This window comes from Ictalurus furcatus, chromosome 29, assembly GCF_023375685.1.
Source record: "Ictalurus furcatus strain D&B chromosome 29, Billie_1.0, whole genome shotgun sequence".
NCBI classification, from domain to species: domain Eukaryota; kingdom Metazoa; phylum Chordata; class Actinopteri; order Siluriformes; family Ictaluridae; genus Ictalurus; species Ictalurus furcatus.
The window spans coordinates 16,198,743-16,211,292 of record NC_071283.1 but is presented as its reverse complement, the minus strand read 5'-3'; the positions used below and the strand labels follow the sequence as shown (position 1 = coordinate 16,211,292).

At 41.1% G+C, this 12,550-nt stretch overlaps 1 protein-coding gene across 4 annotated transcripts; it reads right to left on the bottom strand.

Moving 5' to 3' along the window:
• Window positions 1–5,243: 5,243 nt before the first annotated feature.
• cldnd1b (claudin domain containing 1b) lies at window positions 5,244–11,755 on the bottom strand. 4 transcript variants are annotated; one of them, XM_053619175.1, is made up of 6 exons: window positions 11,705–11,719; window positions 10,957–11,191; window positions 10,346–10,826; window positions 9,607–9,714; window positions 9,275–9,412; window positions 5,244–7,259 (listed from the first exon to the last, which is right to left on the bottom strand). In XM_053619175.1, exons 3-6 carry the CDS (start codon window positions 10,617–10,619, stop codon window positions 7,039–7,041), a joined length of 741 nt encoding a protein of 246 aa, XP_053475150.1. In that variant the 5' UTR covers window positions 10,620–10,826; window positions 10,957–11,191; window positions 11,705–11,719; the 3' UTR covers window positions 5,244–7,038. The 4 variants fall into 4 exon arrangements, with proteins under 4 accessions (XP_053475150.1, XP_053475152.1, XP_053475151.1 ...); XM_053619177.1 differs by having other exon boundaries at window positions 11,019–11,191; XM_053619176.1 differs by lacking the exon at window positions 10,957–11,191 and having other exon boundaries at window positions 11,705–11,755.
• Between the last annotated feature and the right edge of the window lie 795 nt (window positions 11,756–12,550).

The following is a 12,550-nucleotide window of genomic DNA, read 5'->3' as shown; positions in this document are numbered from 1 at the left end:
TATTCCACTTGAAAAGACATTTTCTCCATGACCCCGTAACCTCCTACCAGGCCTTGTGGTCCGGCCCGAGCGCCCCTAGCAGTTAATGTGAAGGTGAGATTAGAGTCGGGTGTTTTCAGTCAGTGGGATGATGATCAGGTGTGAGTGAGTGACGTCCTGTTTTATTTAAAGGACAGGGATCTATCAGTCTGATCTTCACAACACGTTTGTGGAAGTGTATCATGGTACCAACAAAGGAGATTTCTGAGGACTTCAGAAAAAGAGTAAAAGCTCTCTATGTCTGCTTTTAGGACGTGTGTAAAAATTTGATGATGTTTTAGGTCGTATTTATGCAGAAATATAGATTTCGTTCACAAGCTTTCAAGCACCACTGTATCTTCACTGGATATATGGAGGAAGTGAGAGATAAATAAGTTGTGGTCTATTTGTTATTTGTTTAAAAGATAAAGATCCTGTGTTCCTGACGTTCTCTGGAGAGACGCTGAGCTACGAAGCAGGACTGCTTCATCCTCTCTTCACTGTATATGCAATGGATATATGGATGAAGCGAGGGATAAATGTGTTGTGGTCTTTTTTGCTGTGATGCCTGTGAATTTTTTTGTGGATTATAATTTTAAAAGACAAAGGCGCTACGACAGCGAGGTGTTTGCTGTGGGGTTTGGTGGTGTTGCGGTGTAGTTCTGGTCTATGGAGTGGGAGGCTGTTGGTTCAAACCCAGCTTGGGTGCAGTGTGTTGGATGGTGAAATGTAGAATGGGGAGTTACTGTGTCTGAGTTTTATGACCTGAACGTGTGATGTTTAGGTCATGGTTACATAAATGAAGGTGAAAAGGTCTATAAAAGAGGTTTCCTGTACGAGATCCTGTAGCTCATGTGGATGAGTGTTGCCTCTGGGTTGTGAGGTTGCTGGTTCAAACCCCAGCCAGGATGAAAGGATAAGAGCGTAGAAGGTTCAGGAATCAGTGGAAGGCTGATCTATGCGGAAGGTGCAGGACGAGTGGCGTGGAAAGTGCAGGATGGCCGGAGGGCGTGACCAAGGGGGGTAATATCTGGGCATCTGCCCCCTGAGGACCAGCAGTGGAGAGTAAGAGGGTTATGGAACCTGAAGAGAGGGGTTCAACTTAGGTTTTTACAGAAAATTTTTATATAATGCAAAACTATGTCCAACCTTTCTCATCAAGCTTCATAACCTCTTTCTGCTCCTGCTCTGTGGGGAGCTGCCCTACTACTCACCCCCAACCAGGTCACACCATCCATCCATCACCCAGCCACTGATTCCTGAACCATCTACACCCATATCCTTGAATCCTGGCTGGGGTTTGAACCAGCAAGCACTCAACCTAGAGGGCGATGCTCATCCACATGAGCTACAGGATCTCATACAAGAAACCTGTTTTATAGACCTTTTCACCTTCATATACGTAACCCTGCCCTAAAGGGTAAAGTAAACAGCACAGACTTGAACCAAACATAAACACAGGGCCGAGTTGGATTCGAACCAGCAGCCCCTGAGCACGGGGCCAGAGACGTTACCACATCGCCGCCAAATCCCACGAGAGCAAACAGGTCTCGTAGCGTCTTTGTGTTTTAAAATCACATCGGCCAAACATCCCCACCCTGCCCCTCTCTCCATTAACGTCCATCATTGTGTTTTCTCCTCGAGCCCGAGCTAAATTCAGTCCCAGCTTTAGCTAAACTTCAGCTCTGTTCAACTTGTTACCTTCAAAATAACAACCAAGAGATCTCTGTGAGTTTAAAAGAGAAGATGTGAAAACTCTCCATACATTAAAAAGAAAACCTTGAATAAATGAACAGCTGTTCGGACCGCTGATGAAAAACTATGAGGGGAAAAGAAGCTCGCTCTGTAGCCTACAGCTAGTCACAACATGAAATGAAGAGCTAGCTAACATCATGCACTGATATTCACTGAACCACTTTGGAGAAGACATCAACTGTGGAACACTACAGCACGCGCGCCGCCAGATTCCACTTTACTTTGTACACACAGGCCGCACACGCGCATTTCATTCTTCTGCACTATTTAGTTGTTCCACAAGGGGGCAGCAGTGACCCCGCAGCGAATCACAATACGCAGCCGAAGAAAAAACGGACGCGACGAAAACGAGCGTAAGCTTTTTTCTGGTTGAGTGTTCGCACAGACCTTCTGTTTCTCGCTTTTTAAAAAATTTTTATTTTCAAATTTCTTGTTCCTCTAGTATCTACAAAAGAAGCAGCGTGTCTTTCTCCTCCGTTGTTCTTCGTGTTGTTGCGATTCTTCTTCTTTGGCGTCCTTCACACCAGAAGACCTGCTTTACTGCTCTCTACTGCCTCTTGTAGACCAGGAGGGGTAGTGCATGCTGTCGCAATGCGCATGCGTCGACCGCCTGTGTACGCGTGCATGTCAAATGGCGTTTACTTTGAAAGGCTATGCGTATCACTGCGCGTATACGCTAACGTACGCGTAAAAACAAAACAAAGTATACGGGCTTTAGACAGCAGTGCGGGTTTTGTGTTCCTATCACACTCCAACGCTGAGATCTGGGAGATGTTTAGTGCAGGTAAAATGTCTATTATAAGACTACATAAAGCTACAACAGTGCGTTATTGGGGCAAAATGTATAACATATGTGTTGTTTTGTATCATATTTGCTTTTGTTTTACTCCTTACAAGTAAAAGCAAAGATTCCCCTAAGTTTATGATGCGGCTTAATACACTGCGGGTGTGATGGCTGCCCTCTTGTGGACGAAGGTTGAACTGCAGATAAAATGGCTAAAAAGGCTGAAGAGCGCCAACCTTTCAGAACATTTCTAGGCCAGACTCGTGCAAAATAAGTCGGGGGAGTCTGACTGTCCAGCAGAAGGCATGTAATAAACGTCAATCAGGACGTTGGAGCACTAACTGGAGTTAACTTAATAATACATTTCTGTATGATGTCTAAAATGTGAACATATCCTCCGGGATCAAGACTTCTGCCTTCTCCAGCATGGAGATCCTGTGTTCCTGACGTTCTCTGGAGAGACGCTGAGCTACGAAGCAGGACTGCTTCATCCTCTCTTCACTGTATATGCAATGGATATATGGATGAAGCGAGGGATAAATGTGTTATGGTCTTTTTTGCTGTGATGCCTGTGAATTTTTTTGTGGATTATAATTTTAAAAGACAAAGGCGCTACGACAGCGGGGTGTTTGCTGTGGGGTTTGGTGGTGTTGCGGTGTAGTTCTGGTTTCTGGAGTGAGAGGCTGCTGGTTCAAACCCAGCTTGGGTGCAGTGTGTTGGATGGTGAAATGTAGAATGGGGAGTTACTGTGTCTGAGTTTTATGACCTGAACGTGTGATGTTTAGGTCATGGTTACATAAATGAAGGTGAAAAGGTCTATAAAAGAGGTTTCCTGTATGAGATCCTGTAGCTCATGTGGATGAGTGTCGCCTCTGGGTTGTGAGGTTGCTGGTTCAAACCCCAGCCAGGATGAAAGGATAAGAGTGTGGAAGGTTCAGGAATCAGTGGGAGGCTGATCGACACGGAAGGTGCAGGACGAGTGGCGTGGAAAGTGCAGGATGGCCGGAGGGCGTGACCAAGGGGGGTAATATCCGGGCATCTGCCCCCTGAGGACCAGCAGTGGAGAGTAAGAGGGTTATGGAACCTGAAGAGAGGGGTTCAACTTAGGTTTTTACAGAAAATTTTTATATAATGCAAAACTATGTCCAACCTTTCTCATCAAGCTTCATAACCTCTTTCTGCTCCTGCTCTGTGGGGAGCTGCCCTACTACTCACCCCCAACCAGGTCACACCATCCATCCATATGTCACCCAACCTGCCACTGATTCCTGAACCATCTACACCCATATCCTTGAATCCTGGCTGGGGTTTGAACCAGCAATCTCGCAACCTAGAGGGTGCCACTCATCCACATGAGCTACAGGATCTCGTACAAGAAACCTGTTTTATAGACCTTTTCACCTTCATATACGTAACCCTGCCCTAAAGGGTAAAGTAAACAGCACAGACTTGAACCAATCATAAACACAGGGCCGAGTTGGATTCGAACCAGCAGCCCCTGAGCACGGGGCCAGAGACGTTACCACATCGCCGCCAAATCCCGCAAGAGCAAATGGCTCTCGTAGCGTCTTTGTGTTTTAAAATCACATCGGCCAAACATCCCCACCATGCCCCTCTCTCCATTAACGTCCATCATTGTGTTTTCTCCTCGAGCTAAATTCAGTCCCAGCTTTAGCTAAACTTCAGCTCTGTTCAACTTGTTACCTTCACATGTATACCGTACCGCGCAAAATTTTAGGCACCCTATTTATTTAGCACAAACTTTGTTATAGATTTTTATTTTATTGTATGACTTCTATATTATCAAGTCAGTACAGAAAACATTTTAGTTTCCCAAACAGTTTTCCAGCATAAAATGAAATGTTACAGAAAAATGTTTGTATGTCCTTAAAGAAAGCAGCGTATTACGTAAGAGACACTTTTCAGACAAAAATAAACTCTGCAGAGATAAGACGCGAGTGTGAGAGTCAGTCTCCAGAAGAACCGAGTCTAGTTCTGCAAGATGCTCCAAAACACTTACAGCTCATTTCCTTATAAAACTGTAGAAAGTGTACCCAAGATTATTTTTTATTTTTTATTTTTTTTAAGTCAAGGGTCGTCACACCAAATATTGAGTTTGTTTCATTTATTACTGTTTACTGCTCTTTAAAGCATTTTTTTTAAACACAGAAACATTTAATTCAATTATTTTTTGAAGCCATTGTGCCTAAGACATTTGCACAGTACTGTTAACACTGAATCCTGGGACCACAACGTTCAAATTTAGCAGGTTAAAATAAAAATATAAATATAAATAAATAAATAATAAATAGATAGGTTTTTGTCATTTTTCACTGCAGTTCAGCCTTGCTGAACTGTGGCAGCACTGCTCACACACTCCGTGCATTTTAGCCACATGGTAGACATTTTCCCTGCAGTAAACATCTCCCTGATCTCAGCTTCGGAGTGTGATAGGAATAAAACCTGCAGTGCTGTCTGAGTCTCGACCTCCTTCACCCACGCTGTGGATTTGGGGAAGATTGAAGATGGTCGAGTTTTTCACCCCAATTAAACCCCCACAAAACCCTTACAGTTTTTTTTGGGGGTGATGGAGACCAAGACTTAGACAGCAGTACAAGTTTTGTTTTCCTATCACACTCTAAAACTATATATAAAATATATATAAAAATAAATCTCCATACACATATTCCACTTGGAAAGACATTTATTGTGATCGCTCATTTGAAATGTAGAAATATAAAAACACGTATAAAAACCTAAAAGACACAGAGGGTAATCTGGGCTGCATTAAAATGTCACAGTGGACTGTCCTGGTGTTTCATCCTGACCGTGAGGTATCTGTTTAACTCGGCGTTAATGTATTGCATACGGTTTAAGAGACAATTTAGAATCGCACCAAAACAAGCCACATGATGCTAACTAAAAGAAAAAAAATCCTCCAAAAGGTTTTATAAATATATAAATACATACACAACAGCCATGATACAGATTTAAAGTGATTATGTGATCTACTGAAAAGAAGAAAAAAACATTCCAATATAAGATTTAAAGAAATAAAACATGCGCGTAATGAAGACCACAATCCAGAAAAATAAAACAAGTAAAAGGCTTCAGTGGTTAATGCACCTCTTTAAATTACTGCATTCAAAAATAGTTTCTGCTACGCACACAGACATGATTACACAGAAATTACACACTTCATCGAATATACTGCAAAAAAGCTGACTAAACTAATTGGATTACGTTTTTAACAGCTTCACAATGAACACAGGGAATGAATTATTCAGCTCAATTTTTATCCCAATACGGTTACCGGGCCAGCATTCCATCTCAAAATCTCAAAAAAGTTATTTTCAGGTAAAAATAAAACAAAAAATAAAACCGGGGCATAAAAAGAATGAGCTGTAGCTCACATGGAGTAATGTATTATATGCGAATAAATATTTAATTCTCTTGGTAATTACTGGAAACCATGAGGTGCCAAAACTTTGTCATGTGGCGATATATGAGGGAAAATATTATCTGTAATAATAATAAAAATATGAAGGATTGTGAAAATGACAGACATACAGAGCAAAAAAAACCCCAAAAATGATTTAATGCAAATGAGATGCTAATATAACAGTGGCAGCCAATCAGACTGATTCTTGTTATGTGCCACGCCCACAATCATGATTAAGCATTATTCCTTCACTTGACCAGCTGTGTATATTAAACACTCACATTCCTCTGAACTCTAGAAAAAAACCCATGAAGTCTGCTTTTATATTTTTAGGCTGCATAATTTCCACCAAAAATCTCTAACGTTATTTTATTTAAGTTAAAAATGAAAAGTTTGTAATAAACACTGATTTTCATGAGCATTTCGTAGGAACGAAACATTACTTACGGGTTGTGATCTATATCAGCTCTGTGGGTGACGCCAAGGGGCGGAGCTTATTTTCAGGGCCAGAAAAATGTCCAGACACTTGAACGATCTGAAACTCAGGAATCCCAGCTTTTGCACTTTATCTTAAAAATGATAGAAATATTCCGGGTTGAAAGACACTCTTACACGCTTCCGTAGATGTTTACAGGAATACATTTGAATATCCTGTTATGATGCTTATGAACAGATGATGTTCAGGAAAGTATTTGTGATGGATTCTCTGCAGGACGGTGTACAGGTACTGGGGAAACCTTCATTCTTCACTCAGACGCATGGACTCTGCTGTAGGACTGGGTTTAGTGGTGAAGAAGATAGTAATGAGGAGCTTATAACATTATAAAGCCTCAGTTATAATTCACTAAGGTGACTCCTCAGGTACCCCACCACCCACCCAGGACTCCTCTAATGATTCCCTTGGTGGTTCCTCAGGTGGTTCCTCAGGTGATTCCTCAGGTGATTCCTCAGGTGAGCGGTATATGTGATGTGTTTGATTCTCAGAGGTACGCTGATTCAGTGCTCTGGTGCTCCAGTCCTGCGGTGTGTGAACACTGAATTACGCGACCCTGTAAGCGGTCATGCGAGTGTAGTTCTTGCGGTGGCTCCTGGCGGCCCAGATGAACAGAGCGGCGGCCATCATCTGCAGCGGGGAGGAGACCAGGGCCAGGTATAGGGACCAGCCCAGAGACCAGACGACGCCCTCGGGCCACTCCGACGTTTGGTGTAGCAGATGCATTCCTGCCAGGAAGCAGCACACCGTGGCCAGGGAGCACAGACCTGCGGGAACGGAGCGAGAACCACAATCACTTTACTTACTTCATTAAAAATATTAATAACACATTTTCTTTACATAACATTTTGGAAACACATATCGCTTTACAAGAATAAAACATTAAATATGGATAGCTATAAAGTTTAAAGTTACAGGCTACAAGCAGAAGGTGCTTTGTTATGGGGTGTGTATACTTATGCAATGAGGTTGTTGTTGGTTTTTTTCTTTTATCCCCTAAAATGTTTATTTGTTTTTCACTTGAATTTTGTTGGAAAACGCTCGGACACGATGTGTGCACAGGGGTGTGTAAACTTTTTATATCCAGAGAGGTGTGTAAAGATGAAAAACAGCAGCAAGTAACTATACAGTGTTTACACAACAATTATTACACAGTGCACTCCATTAATATTGGCACCCTTGGTAAATATGAGCAAAGAAGGCTGTGAAAAATTGTCTTTATTGATGAACCTTTTGATCTTTTGTTAAAAAAACTCACAAAAATACACTGCTCTCATGGAGATCAATCAATTACAAACACAACACAGGTTTATCCAAAAAATACATGTTTGTTAAATATAGGTGTACAACAATTATTGGCACCCCTATGAATTCATAGGGAAAAGATATATTTGAAGTAAATTCCCATCGATATTTTACATTGTATTAGAACACCTGGGTGACTAGGAACAGGAAACAGGAAATTGTTCAAGTGTCTTCAGTTTGCAGACACGACTGGCACTTCAAATGGGATCGGGTTCTATGGTCAGAGGAAACCAGAATACAGCTTTTCGGTAATAAACACCAGAGGTGGTTTTGGAGCACACAGAGAGGTAGCCATATGGAAAAGTACCTCATGCCCACGGTTAAATATGGAGGTGGATCTTTAATGTTTTGGGCTGTTTTTCTGCCAGAGGACCTGGACATTTTGTTAGGATACATGGCATCATGGACTCTATCAATATCAACAGATATTAAATGAAAACCTGACTGCCTCTGACAAAAAGCTTCAAATGGGCCGTGGTTGGATCTTCCAGCAGGACAATGATCCAAAACATCATCAAAATCAACACAAAAACGGTTTACTGACCACAAAATCAAGGTCCTGCCATGACCATCCCAGTCCCCTGACCTGAACCCCATAGAACAGGGGTTTCCAAACTTTTCCAGGGCAAGGCCCCCCAAATGGCATTAACATTTGACTGAGGCCCCCCTTTAGCAAGATGTCTTTAAAACACATACCAAACAGTGACCGTTTACATTGATGTTTTGTCTGTTTAGCAATTAGAAAGGTTGGTATAGCAAATGTGGTTTTAATATGTATTGTTACAAATAACATGTTATAAAAAATCATTATTATCAATCAGTATTTATTTATTTTTCACACCAAATTGTTGAGGCCCCCCGGGCTCCCCCTGGCGGCCCCCACTTTGAAAACCACTGCCATAGAAAACCTGTGGGGTGAACTGAAGAGGAGAGTCCGCCAGCGTGGACCTGGAAATGTGAAGGATCTGGAGAGATTCTGTATGGAGGAACGCTCTCAGATCCCTCGCCATGTATTCTCCAACCTCATCAGGCGTTATAGGAGAAGACTCAGAGCTGATATCTTGGCAGAGGGAGCTAGCACAAAGTATTGACTAAAAGGGCGCCAATAATTGTTGCACACCTATACTTAAATATATATTTTTCATAAACCTGTGTTGTGTTTGCAATTGTCTGATATCCATGAGAGCAGAGTATTTTTGTGAGTTTTTTTTTAACAAAAGATCAAACAATAAAGAAAATTTTTCACAGCCTTCTTTGCTCATATTTACCAAGGGTGCCAATATTAATGGAGGGAACTGTATATATACTATCTACTGTATTCTATAACACTTTATAATCCTCGGTTATAATCTACAGTCCTCCATAATCATATATAACCCTGTATAATTAAAACTCTATGTGACTAACTGTTAGTATACTACTGTGTGTGTAAGGTGTGTGTAAGGTGTGTGTAAGGTGTGTGTAATGGTGTGTTTACCTGCCAGAAGGTGCAATAATCCGACGAACAGGGTGGGTGTGAGGCTGCGACAGAGACAGGCACACACTCCGACCAGCGCTGCCAGAAACACCAGGCCGAGAGACACCAGGGGGAAGATGAAGCGACATCGCCACAGATCTGAGACATCACACACACACACACACACACACACACACACACACACACACACCATATTACACACTGAGAGTACACACAAATATACCACTACAACCCTGTAACTGTCCATAATCCTTAATATCTGATCCTCTAAAACCCTCTAAATAAGAGAATATCCACACACACATCAAATAAATAAATAAATAAATACGTACAGGTGCGCAGGAAATCCTCATCACCGCTGCTGTGATTCAGGTGTTTGATTTCAAACTGCTGCGCTAAAGTGAAGGCCTCACATTCAGACACCATCTTAGAGTCTAAACCTCGAGACACGGAGAGAGAAAAGAAGAACATCTCACGCTACAACACAAACATCTCACTAACCACAGATCAGATCTGATTTTGATCGGATTCACACTCCCATTTAACTCTTCAATTAGATTAAAGGTGTGGTCTGTGATTTAAAAAAAATAATTCTATCCCTCTAATAAACAGAAGATTGTTGAATTAGAAGAACAACATTGGTTTGTAAAGTTATAATAAAGCAGTGTTGTTTCATAATTTCAGGACTTTTCTCGTTTTTAAACGGTTCGGAAACGTTACGTCCGGTTTTACTGCTATTCCTAAATGTCATTGACTGGATCGTGAAATGTGATGTGCATTAAAGAGTCCCAGAGAGTGCCCCTAAAAAAAAAAAAAAAAAAAAAAGGCCTGTTTACAATTTTCTGTCCCTGAGTCAGCCAGAAGCTCCGCCCCCTTTTCTAATCAGAGGACTCCTGAGGTGTAAAAGTGTGAGTTTGGGGATGGGTTGAGAAAGGATGTCCTGTCAATGCTTATCGCTACTCTCGACACATACACATACATCAGGGTGCAGTAACTATTACAGACGGCTGCTTTAATATCTCACACATAGCTGCTTTAATATCACACACACACACACACACACACACTCACCTGTTTGACGTACGAGGATGCAGCGCCACCACAGCCCCACAGAGCCGTTGAGGCGGAACAGTGCCATACTGTACGAGTTCTCGGGCACGTCCTCGCTCCCGAAAGCGTCCTTCAGCTCCCGCAGGTCCGAGCCGTTGTTGGCGTCGTTGCTGGCCGGCGGACTGCGGTACTGGCACCAATGCTGAGTACCGACCGCCACGGAGAGGTACACGCTGGCCAACAGGCTCAGCACAGAGCCGATCACTAAGGCTGTGGCATAGCGGTTATCCACCATGTTTACACTCCTGTACGATGCTCTAACACTAACACACACACACACACACACACACACACACACACACACACACGGCTTTAATACAATTCTATTAGTGAATACAGTGTAGAGCTGTCGGTTAGAGATCACTGCGTCATGGTGAAGTCAGGAATAATTCAGGTGTCACACTGCTGGAGTTATTATCCAGGACTCTGACCACAGACTGATCTGGGGAGAGAAAACACAAACAACTCCGAGTTTAATTCAATAGAATAATCCCCCATTCATACAGTAATAAAGTAGTGCTCCATAAATACTTTTCCTTATTACCAAAAATACACGCGTTTGTTTTACTTACGTGTTTTATGTTTTATTTCCTTCACATGCTCCTACACGTCGCTATAAACATACTGTACATACCGGTCACACTCACTCGGGCTGTATCCCAAAGGACTCGCTGATCCCTACACGAGTGCACTACTTAGGGATTAGAGTTAGTGCACTCACGTCCTCTGAACCCTACGTAGTGCGCTACACTTCCAACATGGCGCCGTTTTGGGACGCGGCCCCAGGCTTCCTCATCACAGCCGACTCTAAATCACGGATAATGCTTAAAAACCCAAATAAAATGTCTGTTCTGATTATAGTTTATAAATGTATAGAAATTAAACGTTTATAAAATCTCAATAGCGGAGATGAAGTTATGTGTGTTTATTATTATTTTAACAACATCCTCGGAAACAGAAACATATATCGGAAACAGTATCTTAGCATCTAGCATATATTTATAACTAATGAACGATATCACTACTGTAATGTTTATTTTTAGTGATTATTTAATATGGAGAAAGTGTTTCTTTTTATTTTATTTTAATGTAATTTAAAGAGTCACAGCCTCAGATCCACAACCGCTTGTTTGCATTGCTAAGCTAAACTATGCTAGGCTAATTAGCTACAGTTCTAAGCGCTGATTGATCTGTAGTTTCTCTGTACTTCAGTCTTACACTTATTTCACACCTGAGATCAAATCTCAAACCTTTAAAACACAGACAATTCTTTTATAATCATCACACAGCTCTGTTTATATCAGAGTGAATATAACTCACCGTCTCAGCCCGGGGTTAGTGTCGATCCACTTCCGGGTTCACACTGACCACACAAAGAACTAGCCACGGGCCGAATCCCAAACCTCTCTGCGCTCCCTAAGCAGTGCACTATGTAGGGTCTGCATGTAGTGGCTTTAACACCCTATATAGTGCACTACATATCTAAAAGGGCGATATTAGGACAGGAGCCTAAATACACTCTTAAAGCAGCTATGAGGAGGGACGTGGAGAGATAAACAGAGAGGAAAATAAATAAATAAATACATAAATTGAAGAAAAAAAAATCTATACCTGTGTCTTTCAATTGAAAGAAAAATGTTGAGCTTATAGTGAGTAAATAAATCAAGCAGTTTATCTAACTTAAATATAAAATAAAATACATTTTATTAAATCAATTTCTAAAATCCATCAGTGCAGTATTGATGTATTTGTTTATGGATTTTAATTAATTTATTAAACAGAAAAGAGAAAAACATAAAAAAAATATTAAATGCGTCTTAGAATTATATTTAAATAAAAGGTAAATACACATATAAACAACCCTACCCATTTATTATTTATTTTCATTCAATCCATTGATAAATAAATAAATAATTCATGTATTTAATTCACCAATATTTGTATTTCTTAAAAGAAGAATATATTTGTGGAATTAATTCTACAAAAGGTACTACACTTCAAAGAGATAAAACCAGAAATCAGAAATAATGAACACTGTTTATATGAAGAAGGAAAAAAATAAACTTTTAATGATTTATTTTAATCAGAATCGCACTATTCTGAAATTAGACCAAACTACCGTTCCCTTCCCAGCTTTCTGCTTTACTCGGTTTTCTTATTTTAATG

What these genes read in the sequence shown, in the direction of transcription:
- cldnd1b (XM_053619176.1), bottom strand. Translation starts at nt 10,619, where the DNA reads ATGGTGGATAACCGCTATGCCACAGCCTTAGTGATCGGCTCTGTGCTG. An exon ending in TGAGGATTTCCTGCGCACCT is followed by an intron (nt 9,413 to 9,606) that starts GTACGTATTTAT and finishes GTGATGTCTCAG; the next exon opens with ATCTGTGGCGATGTCGCTTC. An exon ending in ATTATTGCACCTTCTGGCAG is followed by an intron (nt 7,260 to 9,274) that starts GTAAACACACCA and finishes CCGTTCCCGCAG; the next exon opens with GTCTGTGCTCCCTGGCCACG.